This window comes from Microtus ochrogaster, chromosome 24 (assembly GCF_000317375.1).
Source record: "Microtus ochrogaster isolate Prairie Vole_2 chromosome 24, MicOch1.0, whole genome shotgun sequence".
Lineage (NCBI taxonomy): Eukaryota > Metazoa > Chordata > Mammalia > Rodentia > Cricetidae > Microtus > Microtus ochrogaster.
The window spans coordinates 37,069,612-37,083,877 of record NC_022024.1 but is presented as its reverse complement, the minus strand read 5'-3'; the positions used below and the strand labels follow the sequence as shown (position 1 = coordinate 37,083,877).

General features: G+C 44.7%; 1 protein-coding gene across 3 annotated transcripts in view; it reads left to right on the top strand.

Annotated features, from left to right (window-relative positions):
• Positions 1-14,266, top strand: part of Syn3 (synapsin III) — a 391,824-nt gene that overhangs the window by 44,111 nt on the left and 333,447 nt on the right. For all 3 annotated transcript variants that reach the window (XR_003377952.1, XM_026784484.1, XM_026784485.1), the window contains exon 3: positions 4,501-4,558. Coding sequence is in view for 2 of the 3 variants with exons in the window: in XM_026784484.1 (XP_026640285.1) it covers positions 4,501-4,558 (58 nt within the window). In the remaining variant the exon portion in view is untranslated. The remainder of the gene's footprint in view (positions 1-4,500; positions 4,559-14,266) is intronic.

Genomic DNA, 14,266 nt, shown 5'->3' with positions numbered 1-14,266 from the left:
CTCCCTCTTTCACACACTCACACACACACACCGCACACACACACACACCACACACACACACACACACACCCTGCTTCCCACCCAATGCTGGGTTGAGTGTTTCTTCTGTGGACCAAGCAGGATCCCTGTGCTGATGGCTACTGGTTATTACCTGTCTGTGCTTCACACCCTCCTAGGAGGCAGTAATCTCTGTGGTCTTCATGTTTAAAGGCTCTGCACAGACCAGATGGTCCATCACTATAGAATGAACCATGCAAAGAAGGCCTCCTGGGGCCATGGACATGGCTCACTGGGCAAAGAACTTGCTGCACAAGTAAGAGCCCTAGTATTTAAATCACCAATGCTCTAGTAAACGAGTGGCCATGGTGCCCCTGCCTGCATCCCAGACTGAGGGAGGCTGGAGGAGGATCCCAGCTGGCTAGCTGGACTAGCGGAATCCTCAAGCTCTGGGCTCAAGAAAGAGAAGCGACCTCGCCTCACGGGCTTCACAGGCTGATGGGTCTGTCAGAGCACCCTGCTCTGACACAGGTAGATCCCATCTGTGCTCATTCCCTGACTACAGCAGGAAAAGAATGCCGTGCCCACTCCTCATAAATCTCTCTCACACACCACCACATCCCGGGGCCTCAAGCTAGGGATTTCCCACCCCAGGCAGCCCCAGTTTATAATATTCTCCTTCCTGGTGCCTTTAATGTGGCAGTAAAATATGAGGCCACCCACAGAGACAGAAGCCTCCTGGAATCCAGAGTTCCCACCCCTTTCATAGGGCAGGACCAAGGACTTGGCTGATTGGCTGAGTTATTCAAGGAGCTATGAGGATGGACATATTAGGGCAGTGGGATTGAGGCTGCTTGTGGGAGACAAAGCCAATGGGTACCATGGACCCATCTGTTTCTGCCTAAGGTCAAACAGCCAGTCAAACAGGCAGTGGGCTCCACCCCCAAGGCATCTAGAATTCTGGGCCATCCCTCCCCAAGCTCTGCCAGACAGAGCTGTTCTGAGTCAACTCCAGCCTGAATGGGCCCACCCTTCAACCCCCACCTCTCACACACACCCCCGGCAAGGAGGCAGCAGTCTGTGTGGCCCATCAGGAGACAGACTTCTGACTCCCAGCCAGCCAGGCAGGGGACGGACTGCCTGACCCTCACCCCAGTGTGAGACCGCCTGCCAGCCCCAGCAGTCAACATTCCAAAGACTCCTGGGAAGGTGAGGCCTCTCTGAGGCCAGCGCTGCTTGGGTGGCATGTAATGCAGGGTTCTAGGTTGGAATCAAATCCGAGGCGGTCAGTCCTGCAGGTCGGGTATCCACACAATGACCCGTATCATCAAAGTTGTAGATGTGTGAGTTATTACAGTGATTTGCCAGTAGGTGGCAATAAAAGGTCACAAAGAAGGAACGCATGAAAAAGGGAAACATTCGCTAACCTGGCTAACCTGGCTAACGTGGGAAGCACAGTCCTGAGCCCTGTCATGCTTGTGATGTTCCATGCAATGAATGAATATTGAGACGGAGCTTCTGGTTTCTAGGAGCTCACAGACGGGATGCCTGGAGGCAGAGGACAGATTGTAATGTAGAATTACAAGGCAGAATGGTACCATAAGGGTTGAGAGTTTAATGTGCCCAGTGGCTGAAGAGAGACACCCAGCCCAGGTCTACTAAAGAAAACAAAAGAACAGATATCGCAAGTGAGGACTCTAGAAGGTGAGGAGTGGTCTGGAAAACAGAGATGTGAGTCTATGCAAAAGGCCAGAAACATAAAAGCAGAGGACATTTTGAAGCATCACAGGAGATGTGTGTGTGTGTGTGTGTGTGTGTGTGTGTGTTCATGGAACCAGCCATGAAACAATGCATGGAGAAAGTGGACCAACTGGTGCCTGGGTCCCCATTGGGATGGAACTTGGGGCTCTGGGTTGAATCCTGAAAATTTGAAACTATGGGACAACTGGAAAAGTTGTGAGATTTTGAAAGGTGGCTTCTCTGTCTGCAAGATACAGGGAGTGAACCTGCCTCATCCCCTCTTGGGGCTGATGAGATGGTCAGGTATTAAGGAGAGAACACCAGAATCTGCAGGGTTATGGGGCAGAGTGGAGAGAAACTGGGAAACTAGGGAAGAATATGAATTAGGACTGAGGACCAAGAGCTGGCCATTGCGATGCTGCCATAGTCTGGGTGGAACTCTACGACCTTATGAGTTGTAGTCCTCAAAGAAGGAATGCAGACAGTTTATTTAGACAACTGCTAACTTCACTCATCATACTAGTATTAAGTGTCATCTTGCCACAATGTAGAATTGCTTGAGGCATTAAACAGGGACAGATTAGGTAACATCGGCCTGTGGACACGTCTGTAGATGATTGCCCTAATTGTTGGGAAAATCCAGTCAATTGTGAGAAACATCATTCCCTACAAAATAAAGCTAGCTGAGGACAAGCAGGCAAGGTTGACTTTATCTTCTCTTTACCCTTGACCATGGGTGTGCTATGACTACTTGCGTTTATGCCTTACCTTACCCCAAATTATGGCCTGTAACATGGAATTGTAAGCCAAAAAAACCCTTTCATCTCTGAGTTGCTTCTGTTAAGATCTCGTACGACAGCCCCAGAACTGAAATTAGAATATTCATCAACTTTAAATATTAGTCATGCACCTCGTAGACCGTGTTGTTTTCTCCAGGCCCCACGAATACTGGAGGTAGAATGGAATGTGATGACTCCTCTTGTTGAGGATTTGTGATAAAATTCTGCATTGTGGGAGGCTAGCTAAACACACATTTTATTGAAGAGCGTCAATGGGAAAGAAAGAAAAAGACAGGCAGGCAGACAGAACAACAGATAGACAGAAAAAAAAAAAACAAAAGGAAGGGAAAGGAAGACAGACAGGCCTACCTTCCTCACTTTCAGGTCATACCAACCATTCCTCTTCCACAAAAGCCCAGCCTCAGTGACATCTTAGTCTGTCTACACTGTAAGAAAAAGTGACACTAGCATCAAAGCTGTCAGCAAAGGATGCGGGACGTTTTGGGGACTTGGCATTGGCTGAAAATTGATGGGGGCTGTGAAGACAGACAGAGTTGGGCAGTTTAAGAGTTTGTAGAAAGGATTCTTTCACAAACAAAGATTGAGAAAATAGCAACATCCCTGCTCCAGGGGAGAGAATAGAATGAAGAAACTTAAGAGAAGGTTCTGGAATGTAATACTTTCAAGTTATTGATTAGAACGAGGTCATGTGGCCATACCTTACTTAGGGGAGTGTTGGGACTACATTAGATAAATGTTTATCTAATCTATAAACATTTCTGCTGTGAAAAAAAGGAGAGAATGAGTTAGGAGGAAGGAAAGTGCTGCCTCCAGCCCTAAGAAGGTTTGTAGACATGTTTAATGTAGTGTCTGGTTCACAGCAAATTACTCAAGCATCTGTTTCATTGCAACAGCAGTGGGAAATGGGGATGCAAACTGGGTCTTTCGCATTTCACATGGAAAGATATCTAACCCCCAAGCACCCTTCCGTCCTGACTCTTACAGGGTTGAGTGAAAGCACAGACACAGGGATGAAGGCCTGGGTGCAGACCCCCCCTTAGAATGTGCAAGTGTTTAGTCTCTGCATTTTGAGTTCCCTCCTTGATAGAACAGAAATAAACCTGCCTGCTTCATGATGGCAGTTGTCCACATTAAATGACGAAGACCACAGATTAAACCCTACATTCATTCATTTATTTATTAATTCAACAGATAATCAATTGCATTCCTGTGGTGTGCTGCACATTCTGGTGGTGTTACGGATAAAATGATGAGTCACAGACTTGAGGAATTCCTACTGTCATTCAGGGGGATGCAGACATTAAGCACCGTTACTGATTTTAATTATACTTGTAATCAGCAGTAGGAAAGACAGTCCATGTCAGAAGGGAGAACTATGGTCAGGAGTAGGGTGCTTACAAAGGAAAGTGGACAGGTAGAAGGATTGAGAATAAGGTTGGAGGGTCAGCATGGGAAGAAAGGGTGAGGTCATAAGAATGCCTTCTACTCTTTGGCCTTGATCAATAGTTCATGGTGATAATTAGCTTTGTGGATTAGAGTCATGGAAGGATGGGTGAGTGGATGAAAGAATTAGTGGTTGATATTTAGAATATGATACAGACATGAGGGAACAGATCAATACAGCCTTGAGGTAGTACATATGTACAATTTAATAAAATAGCACCAAATCAATACTGCACTGTTTATGTTCACCTTGTCTCATCGAGTCTTTCAAATCATTCATAGAAGTTGGGAGCATGGCTTCCTTTTAGAGGCTGCAGTTGAGGTACAGGAGGTCGAGTCTCCTCTCTTCCCATCCACTCTCCTCTCCTTCACCGTTCTATCTCTAAATACCAAGGCAGTGGGTTGTCAGGGGAGGACAGTGGCAGGTTGAGACTGTTTTGACTTCCACCTTTAGGGTCTTTGGGAAATGGAGGGAAGGACAATGGACCCTTACTGAGCAGGTCTCTTGGTTTCCTTGCAGGTCAAAGTATTTCCACGGGAAGAAAGTGAATGGCGACATTGAGATCCGAGTGGAGCAGGTAGGTGGTGGCCCCTTTCCTAGCTCTTCACACAGCTGCCTTTCTCTGAACAGTGGCCATTTCCAAGAGCAACCTTGGTCATAGTGAACAAAGATTGCCAGAAAAATCCTGGGTTTTACTTGGGAGTCCAAGTTTCAGAATTTTCTGGTCCACTAAGTTTTCAACCTTTTGGTTTTAGGTAGAGTATTAGTCAGGGTTCTCTAAAGGAACAGAATTGATAGTATATATGTACTATATAAGTTTATATGTAAGTGTAAATATATATATTTATGTACACACACACATATGAGTGACTTACAGTCTGTGGTCCACGAAGTTCAACAATGACTGGCTACCAATAGAAGGTCTAAGACTCCAGTTCCATGTACTAGACTAAATGTCTCAACTGGTCTTCAAAATATGCCAGAATTCCAAAGAAGTAGGCTCCAATGCCAGTAAGGGAATAGATTTCCCAGAGAGATTGAGAACAAGTAGGCAAAGAGCAAGCGGCCTTCGTCCACATCCTTAATGTAGCCTGCCAGCAGAAGGTGTGGCCCAGATTAAAGTTGGATCTTCCCACCTCAAAGATCTGGATAATAGATGGGTCTTCCCACTTCAAATGATCTAATTAAGAAAAAAAATCCTTCACGGGTATACTTGGCAGCTTGGGTTTTAGTTAATTCCAGATGTAGTCAAGGTGACAGCCAAGAACAGCCATCACAGATAGAGAACTGTTCTTCAAAGAACTATCAAAAGGAGTCCATGCTACAAAAGTTAGACAAGTGTAGCTGCTCAGATGGGAAGCTGTGTGTCCCATCTGTGACCCCATGACTCCAGGGCATCTCCTTTGACTTTGACTATGGAGTATAGTGGATATGTTAGTTACTTTTATATTACTGTGATGAAATATCATGACCAGGACAACTCATAGTAGAAAACATTTCATTAGGTTTAGGATTTCAGAAGGCTGGAGTCTGTGATGGTAGAGTAAAGGCCTGGTGGCAGGAACATCTGAGAGCTCACATCATGGTCTTCAAGTGGGAGGCAGAGGGAGACACACTGAGGATGGGGAGTCTTTAAAGAACTCAAATTCTACCTCCAGTGACACATCTCCTCCAACAAGGTCACACCTCCTTATCTCTCTCAAATAATCCCACCAAGCAGAGACCAAATATCCAAATATATGAGCCTCTGGCGACATTCTCATTCCACCATAGTGGAAGAGCACATGTTTGAATCTTGACTCTTTTGTTTCTAGGTGTTAAAGCAGGTGATTTGCGCTCTCTGTGCTGTCCTTTTCTTGCATTATTGTAACTGGGATGCAGTTATTTGAAACATCAAAAGAGACCAGAATTGAGAATACCATCTCTCATTATTACTTCTGTTATCAATATCCATGACCCTTGGTTTTATGTAGAAAGAAACATGGACTAGGTCAGACTGCAAAGGAAATCAGGACTTAACTCCATTCCTCCTGGTTTCTGACCAGGGACTCCACAATCAATAAACTTGAGACCCTCCTTTATAGGAAGGAGTACCGTACTCAACCTTAGGAGGGCACATCAGAGAAAGGGCTCTGGGGTCAGATCCCAGGTTCAAATCCCAATTCCACCTCTTAAATTAGTGGTCCTGGCTGAGCAATACTTGGGCCCTCTCCCGTTCTTCATCTGTGCTCTTGGGTAATAATAGCATCAATTTGTGACCGTGGGGTGGCCGGGAGGACTCACGAGAGTTAGTGACAGGACATCACAAGTGTTTCTCTTTCCTCTTCTCCTCCTTTTCTGTCTCCTCTGCCTCTCGTTCTTCTCCCGTTCTCTTCTTCCCTCTCTGTCCTGTTTCTTCTCCCAGCCCTTCCCTCATCCCATCTGTCCACTTGCTGTGTCTTTTGCTATGAGTGGTTGTGGTTGTTAGTAAATCTCCCTTTCCTCCTCCTCTTCTTCTCATCATCCTTCAGTGAATAAGAACAAAACTGACTGGAAGAAATTCCATTTGGAACTCAGGAACAGAAATAGCCTCTCTCCCCAGTCTTCCTCCCTGCACTATTTTTTTTTTTTTCCTGTGAGTCAGAAGAAGGGAGTGAACGATTATTGAGCATCACATTGATGGAGTTGGCTTCATATGAAAACACCTACGGTTTGAACTTCGGTAGGATCCAGTGGCTTTTAAGTCCAGTCCAGTGTCCACTAATTTCCCTTCCATGGCAAAAACGCGGGCTATTTTTGTTCATTTTGCAAATATTTGTCAGCGTCTACTATGCCGGCTAGCTCCATGTGGGGAAGACTAAAGAAGCAGTGGTCCCGTCCATAAACAGACATGGCTTTGAGGATTGAGTGCTGTTTGAGTTGAATTGAAGAGTAGATGGGCTCTTAATATGTGGAGCCGGTGGCATGGGAAGCATGTGAGGTTGAGGGTCTAAGGGCAGAGGAGTTTGGCCAGTACAAGGTGAGACACCAGTCCCACTGTTTGACTCCAGAACACAACTCACTGTCTTCCCCTACCCCCTCTCAACAGAGTGCAACCTGGACCTTCCACCTTAGCTGCAAGCCTGTGCATCCTCCCTCTGCCATCATACCTACCTTCTGCCATGTCCTCTTGACTCCATATCTCATGATTTCCTACTTCCTCCACTGCTAATTGTCAAGATGCTACCTTGGCTGGATGGCCACCAGCTCTCATCCAGACTTTTGATAGGCAACCATATAGCTCTATTTGTTTACCAATCTCCGTTTTTATTCTTCATGCCAAAACCAGGATGGGATGATCTGTCTTTGGGGTGTGTGTGTCTGTGTGTCTGTGTGTCTCTGTGTGTGCTGATGGTGATACAGGAGCCTGTGTACCATGCAGGTATGTGGTGGTCAGAGGACCACTTCAGGAGTTCGGCCTCACCTTCCCTCTTGTGTGAGAAAGGGGCTCTTTTTTTGCTGCTATGCTAGTTGTCCAGGGAGTCTCTGGAGCTCCTTGGGTCTAGCTCTCCTCCTTCACAGCACTGAGAACACAGATGTTTGCAGCTGCCCCCAGCTTAGTGTGGGTTCTAAGGATCTAAACTTAGGACCCTACGCTTACACTACAGGCACTTTTGCCCACTGAACCATCTCACTATCCCTAGAGTGATCTCTCAGAAGAGCAAGTTGGGCCCTTTAATGACTTGGCTTAATTAACAGTGGCTTCCTCAGAGACTCCCTCCCTGAGCCCTGTCCGAATCAGGAACTCAGGGGTCCTTTCACAGCACCTCCCTCTTTCCTTCTCATCAATATATTTAGGGTGGGGTTATTTGCCTGCAGCAAGGGGCCATGACCCAGATCTCCTCTGTTAAGTAGCACAGGTCTCAGCACAAACTAGAACGGAAGGAAATGTTTGCAGAGGGAATAACCGACAGATTCCGCAGATCCTGGCAGATCTGTTTCCAAGAGTGATAAATCCCTGCTTTTTAATCTCTCTTCCCAAATCTCAGTTTTCTGTAAACCATCTGGCAAATGTTCCGTTGCCAACCAAGCTGGACAGACTTCATCTCCTTTGTGGTAACCCCAAGGCATGCTTTCATTTCCCTCTGGTATCTTAGCTCTGCATTCAAGCCCAAGTGGCAGGTACTAGATCTGTTTGCAGGGAGGGACAACCTGTCATACCCCCCCACAGAGATGATGGGAACACTTCAGGAGTCTGTGGGGGCTGCACTTGTACTGGAAAATGTTGGCTGATTTAGTCATTCTCATTTCCAGCCATGGAAAACCAGAAAGTAAATTAGTCAGGAAACCAACTAGCATGTCATTTGGGCATTTGTCCCTGGAAGACATTCCTTCTCAAACTCTCCTTGAAGTCTGAATGACTTGTCTTTGGCCCAGCTGGATCCATGGGTGGGTCACATAAGCAATCTCAACCCCCTGAAACTTCACACTCATCCTCCGGCACTCGAGAGAAGCTTTAGGATGGAAGCCACTGTTTAGTCTAAGCTGGCCTCTCCATGAAGGGTCAGATTAGTCGGATAATCGTACTGTCTGGGCTTTGTTGGACAGAGTCAAAGAGTTAGTTGTGGTTGGCTTAGAGGAAGCCTCCACCCCATGTCTCCACCCATTTCCCCACAATTCCCAAACCACTTGCCTGGGCTGTAGCAGAGCCAGGAATCAAGGGGAGAGCTGCATCATTTTGCATTCCATTACCCAGCATACCCCACTGCCTCTGCAGGGTCCTACTGTGGTGTCCTAGTGGGACTAGAGAGTATCTGGCCAGGGTGCTTGGCCTGCCAAGCTCTCTTGTTTGTATTTGAGGCCAGGGCATTTTTCCACAGATACAAGTCACCCCTCTGTGGGACAAAGAGGCAGAGTCTATGGATCAATAGATTAGTGTTAAGTAGACCCACAGACTGAGAGAGTTTTTTTTTTTTTAATAAAACTTAGTGGTGTGGGCCCCCTGACTCTGGTAAAATTGGAAATGAGAAGCAAGAAAAGGGGGGTGGGGAGAGAAAGAACTGGGATGACCGTGTTCAGTCTTTTCTCAGTATTAATGGAAGTTATCAATGCCTTGCTCCAGCAGTGTCAGACAGAAAAGCAGGAAGAGAAGGAAGCTGGATAAACCACAGGCTTACATCTGAGCCTGTCTTGAAGTCCCTGTTCTTGAATGATTGAGAGAGAATTAGTTCCATGTGTTCAACCTACAGAACCTGTACAGATTGAGGCTCTTTGGGCCAGAAGTTTTCAAGTTTCAATTTTTTTTTTCAGATTTAGAAGTATTTGCACATACATGCTAGGATATATCATAGAAGAGAAGCTGAATCACAATATGAAATTCATTTCTGTCTAGCACATGTCTTATAGACACACACTGATAGTGATTTTACATATTGTAGGTGTACCTGTATTTTGATTATGACCTGGTCCCCTTGAAGCCATGAGCATCATGGTGGCACTCAAGGACATTAGGACTGGAACATGTGGGAATTCAGATTTCCAGCGCAGAAGAGCTCAGTGTGTATGTTATATGTAGTGTACGCACACTTATGTGCAGCTGCACTACCATGAATATGTGTGTGAATGCCAGAGGTCAACAGTGGCTATCTGGGGTATCTGTCTCCATCACCTTCTACCTCATTTTTTTTTTTTTTTTTTGGAGACAGGTCTCTCACTGAACCTGGAGCTCCCTGATTGACTAAACTTGCCAGTGAACCCCCATCCTTCTTATCCTCCCGCCCTATCTACCTGTCTCTCCCCCAAAAGTGTTGGGGTGCAGATGTATGCTACCACACCCAAATTTTCTGTGGGCATTGAGGATCTGAACTCAGGCCCTTGTGATTACACAGCAAGTGCTCTTAACTTAGTAACCACCCTCAATCTCTCAACCCATTTTATTTTTACATACACTTTAGTCTTCAATTCATGTATTAACATATATTAATAAATGTATTAACATTCTTGACCTATGACATTATTTGGTGTGGGGGCGTAAGTCCTCACCCCTCACTGAGGAGCTATTGACCGCTGGTAGCTACTGAGGATGGGAGAATAAGTTTTCTCTCTCAACACGGCCTCTGGTAGGTTGACCATGCTTCAGAGGATGGTCCCATACCAATGCACACGTGCACAGCACTAATTATACTTGGTGGATTAGAAAAGGAGAAAGAGGAGGAGGGCAAAGAGCAAAAGTGAAAACAATCAAAATACACTGTTTACATGTATCAAATTCTAAGGAAAATAAGTTTTAAAATCCTATTTTCTTTTTTTAAAAAAGAATAGATCCTAATTAACAGTAGGCATTGATGATTAAAATAGGGTGAAATTTCAAGAACAGATGTCAACAAGATAAAATAGTAGAAGTTGGAAGTTAGTTCAATATGACATTTTGGCAACTGTTTGAACACCACAGTCATGATGTTGATAGGAATATACCTTGAAAGAAGTATATAATGGCTAGGAAGGGCTCACAATTGACTTTATTTGGTACCTCCTAAATAATAACTTCTCACATTTGTTGAAGAATTTAGGGTAAATGAGAGAAAGAATGTGCTGCATTCTTTAGATGTACTCAAACTGAATGGGTAAGCAATGTGAAATCTTATTCAAAAACTCAGCTGCAAGGCAGCAGGAGCAGAGAGATCTAGCTTATAAAAAAACATATGAGAAAAAAGAAAAAAATCTAATATTTAACTAGAACGCAGCTCAATGCTTGTGGGAGGAGATGTGGGCTGAAAGCTGAGGCCGTGGCGGCAGAGAAGACTGGAGACGGGAACCTCAGCTCCACCCTGTTGACGTTAGGTTGACCTTCTACCTAAAACATCTCTAAGTATCCATTTCCTTATCAGAAAAGTGAGGCTAATAATTGAAGCCCAGCGAGCTACAGTTATTATAGGGACTAAATAGTCAATTCTGGCGCACATATTGGTGCTCCGTAAACTGCAGTCATGGTTCTTATTCTCAGTGTGATACCACTACACGCTACAGCGTGATCTAATGCAGCATTTAGAATACAGGAAGATGACAGTTCATACCTGTCCCCGACACTACTAGACATGTTTCAGTGGTATTATAAGCAGGTTCTGGCGAGAGATTTGACGTATCGCCAGCTGCAACCTGGAGTGCCTGCAGGAGAGCAGCTGGAATAGGAGGAAGATAGGTCAAGGGACAAGAGATGCTTAGCACAGAGGATAAGAGGTCTCCAGTAGGGCCCGTTTCACTCGCCATCATCTGCCACTTGAAGAAGCAGTAGTAATTTAATTTAGCCTAATGACAACACTTTGAGCTGGGTGCTTTGATGTTTCCATTTAGAAGATGAAGAGCTCAGAAGGGTTAAATAGTAAGCAGAAACGAGTAACGGAGAGAGAATCTGAACCTTGGTTCCCATGTTCCAAACCATCCTATATTGCTTCATTGAGGTTAGAGTTTGAGCCCATGGTACAATCCTGCAGAGAGATGGGTTTCAGTTCTGTACACGGAAGCGTGGAGCAGCACAAGTGAATCCATGGGCCGACCTGTGCTGTAGGTAGGGAGGGTGTCTCCTGTGCTGGAAATACTCTGGCAGAAACTGGGCAGCTGAAAAAAGGGGCTATTTCACAGGAAATTAGCATTCTTAATAGAAAAGGTTCCTTTACTGATGTTTCTTATATTTTTCTTGTGGGATAGAAGTAATGGATTCAAATGTTACAAACTGGAAAAGAAGTCCCAGAACTTGCTTTCTAAGGCAGCCTTCCTATTCACGTAGCCTTTTTATTTCCACCATGGTGTCCCCCGGTCACCATGAAGAAGGTGTTGGTGCTGCCCATCACCCTCACCTTCACAAACTTGTAAAATAGAATCAGATTCGGGTGTGGCTGTGTGAGCAGGTGAACACTCGAAGAGCTTTGATAAGTACATGCACCTCACATCAGGTGATGCAGGAGAAATTCATTCTTTAAAAAAAGTCAAGAAAACAACCGTGTAGGATCATACTAAAATGGAGATAATATTATTCTGTTCCAAACCATTTCCAAATAGAAATAGTCAAGGATGGGGACAGTTGAGAAGGCGGCGCCATGTGTTTGAAGGTGTCTTCTGCTGGGAACACCGTCTGAAACATCTATTCCTGTTGCTTTGATAGGTGACAGTAAATGCTGAGACTTTTTTTGTTTGGGAAAAAACTGAAAAGGTACCAAATGGCATCTGAAGAAAAGTCTTCATCTAATTTTGTCCCCGATGATCTTGCAATAATCGTTATCACTTGGGGATTTTCTAGAAAGGTTTCAGATATGTAAATGTATGCCAGTAGACGAAGTTACAATGTGTGTTCACAAATTAATTGGTTTGCGTCTATTTAGTTTTAACTGTCAAGCTGACATACCCTAGTATTATCTGTGAAGAGAATCTCAATGGAGGTATTGCCTAGATCAGATTGAACTGTAAGTTTGTCTATCGGGGTTGTCTTCACTGATAGTTGATGTACTGAGAGCTCAGCCTGCTGTGGGCAGCACCATTTCTCTGGACAGTTGGTCCTGAACTCTTTACAAAAGAAAGCTAAACACGAGTCTGCCTGTTACCCAACAAGCCGTTTCCTTCATGGTTCTTGTCAAGAGTTTTTGACTATAAAGTGAGTTCTTTCATTAGAAGGAATTCTGTGCAGACTATCAAGAAGGCCTTCCTTTGGGTTCCTGCCTTGATTTCCCTCATTGATGAACGATGACCTGGAAATATAAGCTAAATAAACTCTTTCTTCCCCTTGTTACTTTTTATCAGAGTATTTCATCACGGTGACCGAAATGAAAGTAGAACAGGCAAAAATACAGAAGTGGTTCTGTAACTCCACAGAGGGGTGAAGTTAATAAAGAATGATTACAATCGGATCAAAAGAGGAAGTCACATTACCCAGTGCCACAGCAGTCTTTATTCATGGATGTCACTGCCATAACTGTCCAGGGAGGGCTTGAACCCACATCGCCCCTTGTGGTTTGGGAATTGCTACAGACTGTCTAACTTAACTACTGTTGCAGGCAGATAGGTTGACGCCTCCTCCTCGCTCCAGCTCCTGAATAAATAACTCCCATTGGTAGAAACAAAGATGGGCACATCTGGCAAAAGAATGTGGGACAGAAAGACTCTGGACTGTGAACTCTCGCGGTATAAGAAAGAATCTAAAGGGATGGATGTAGGGCTAAATAGGAAGAGTCTGACACAATCTTCTCCTTTAGCGGCTCAAAATACATACCTATTCTCTTACTTATCTACACTCAGCACTGATTTTTCAATTAATTTTTTTGGTTTTGGTTTTGTTTAGGGGAGTTATTGTTTGGGTTTGGGTTTTTTTGTGGTTGTTTTGCTTTGCTTTGTTATTTGAGATAGGGTTTCTCTGGGTAGCTCTGGCTGTTCTGGAACCTTGTAGGCTAGGCTAACCTTGAACTCTGAGATCTGCCTTGCCTCTGCCTCTCGAGTGCTGGGATTAAAGGTGTGGGTGACCACACCCGGCTGTCGTTTAACTTATATTATAGTTATCCATGAGAAGAAGCAGGTAGTGCTATCTCATTCCTGTTAACGACGGCCTAGAATTCTGTCATAAGTACATGCCAACATTACTTTTCCATAAAAATATTGTCACAGATGGTACCACACCTATGTTACTTCAAGCATTTATGTAGTAGGTCTGTAGAAGTCATCCCTTCCAGTAGAATGACCCCATCCAAAATTGGAACGTGTGGTGGATGCTGCAGTGTATGTTAAAGAATGAAGGACTTGGGGCTGGAGAATGCCTCTGCAGTTAAGAGCCTATACAGCTCTTGCCGAAGACCAGACTTTATGATGGTTTGTATGAGAAATGTTCCCCATAGACCCGGGTATATGGATACTTGATTCCCAGTTGGTGGCAATGTTTGGGAGAGGTTTAGGTGTTGCAGCCTTGATGGAGGAAGTTTATCAGTGGGGACAGGCTTTGGGAGTAGAAGCCTCGTGTCACTTCCTTGCTTTCTCTGTTTTGTACTAGTGCTTGAAGATGTGGGGCCTGAGCTTCCCGTTTCTGCCGCTAGGCCTACCACCTGTTGTCATGTCTCCCTGTCATGCTTTGATGCACTCTTATCCCTCTGGAATCATAAACCCAAATCAAATCTTCCCCAACTTCCATAAGTTACCCCTATCATGGCATTTTATTGTAACAACAGGAAAGTAGCTCATAAAGAGAAACACAACTGCCTAAAACTCCTCTTTTGGATTCCACAGACATATGCACTCACATGTACACATGTATAGACATGTGTACACACAGATATGGGGGAGAGAGAAAGGG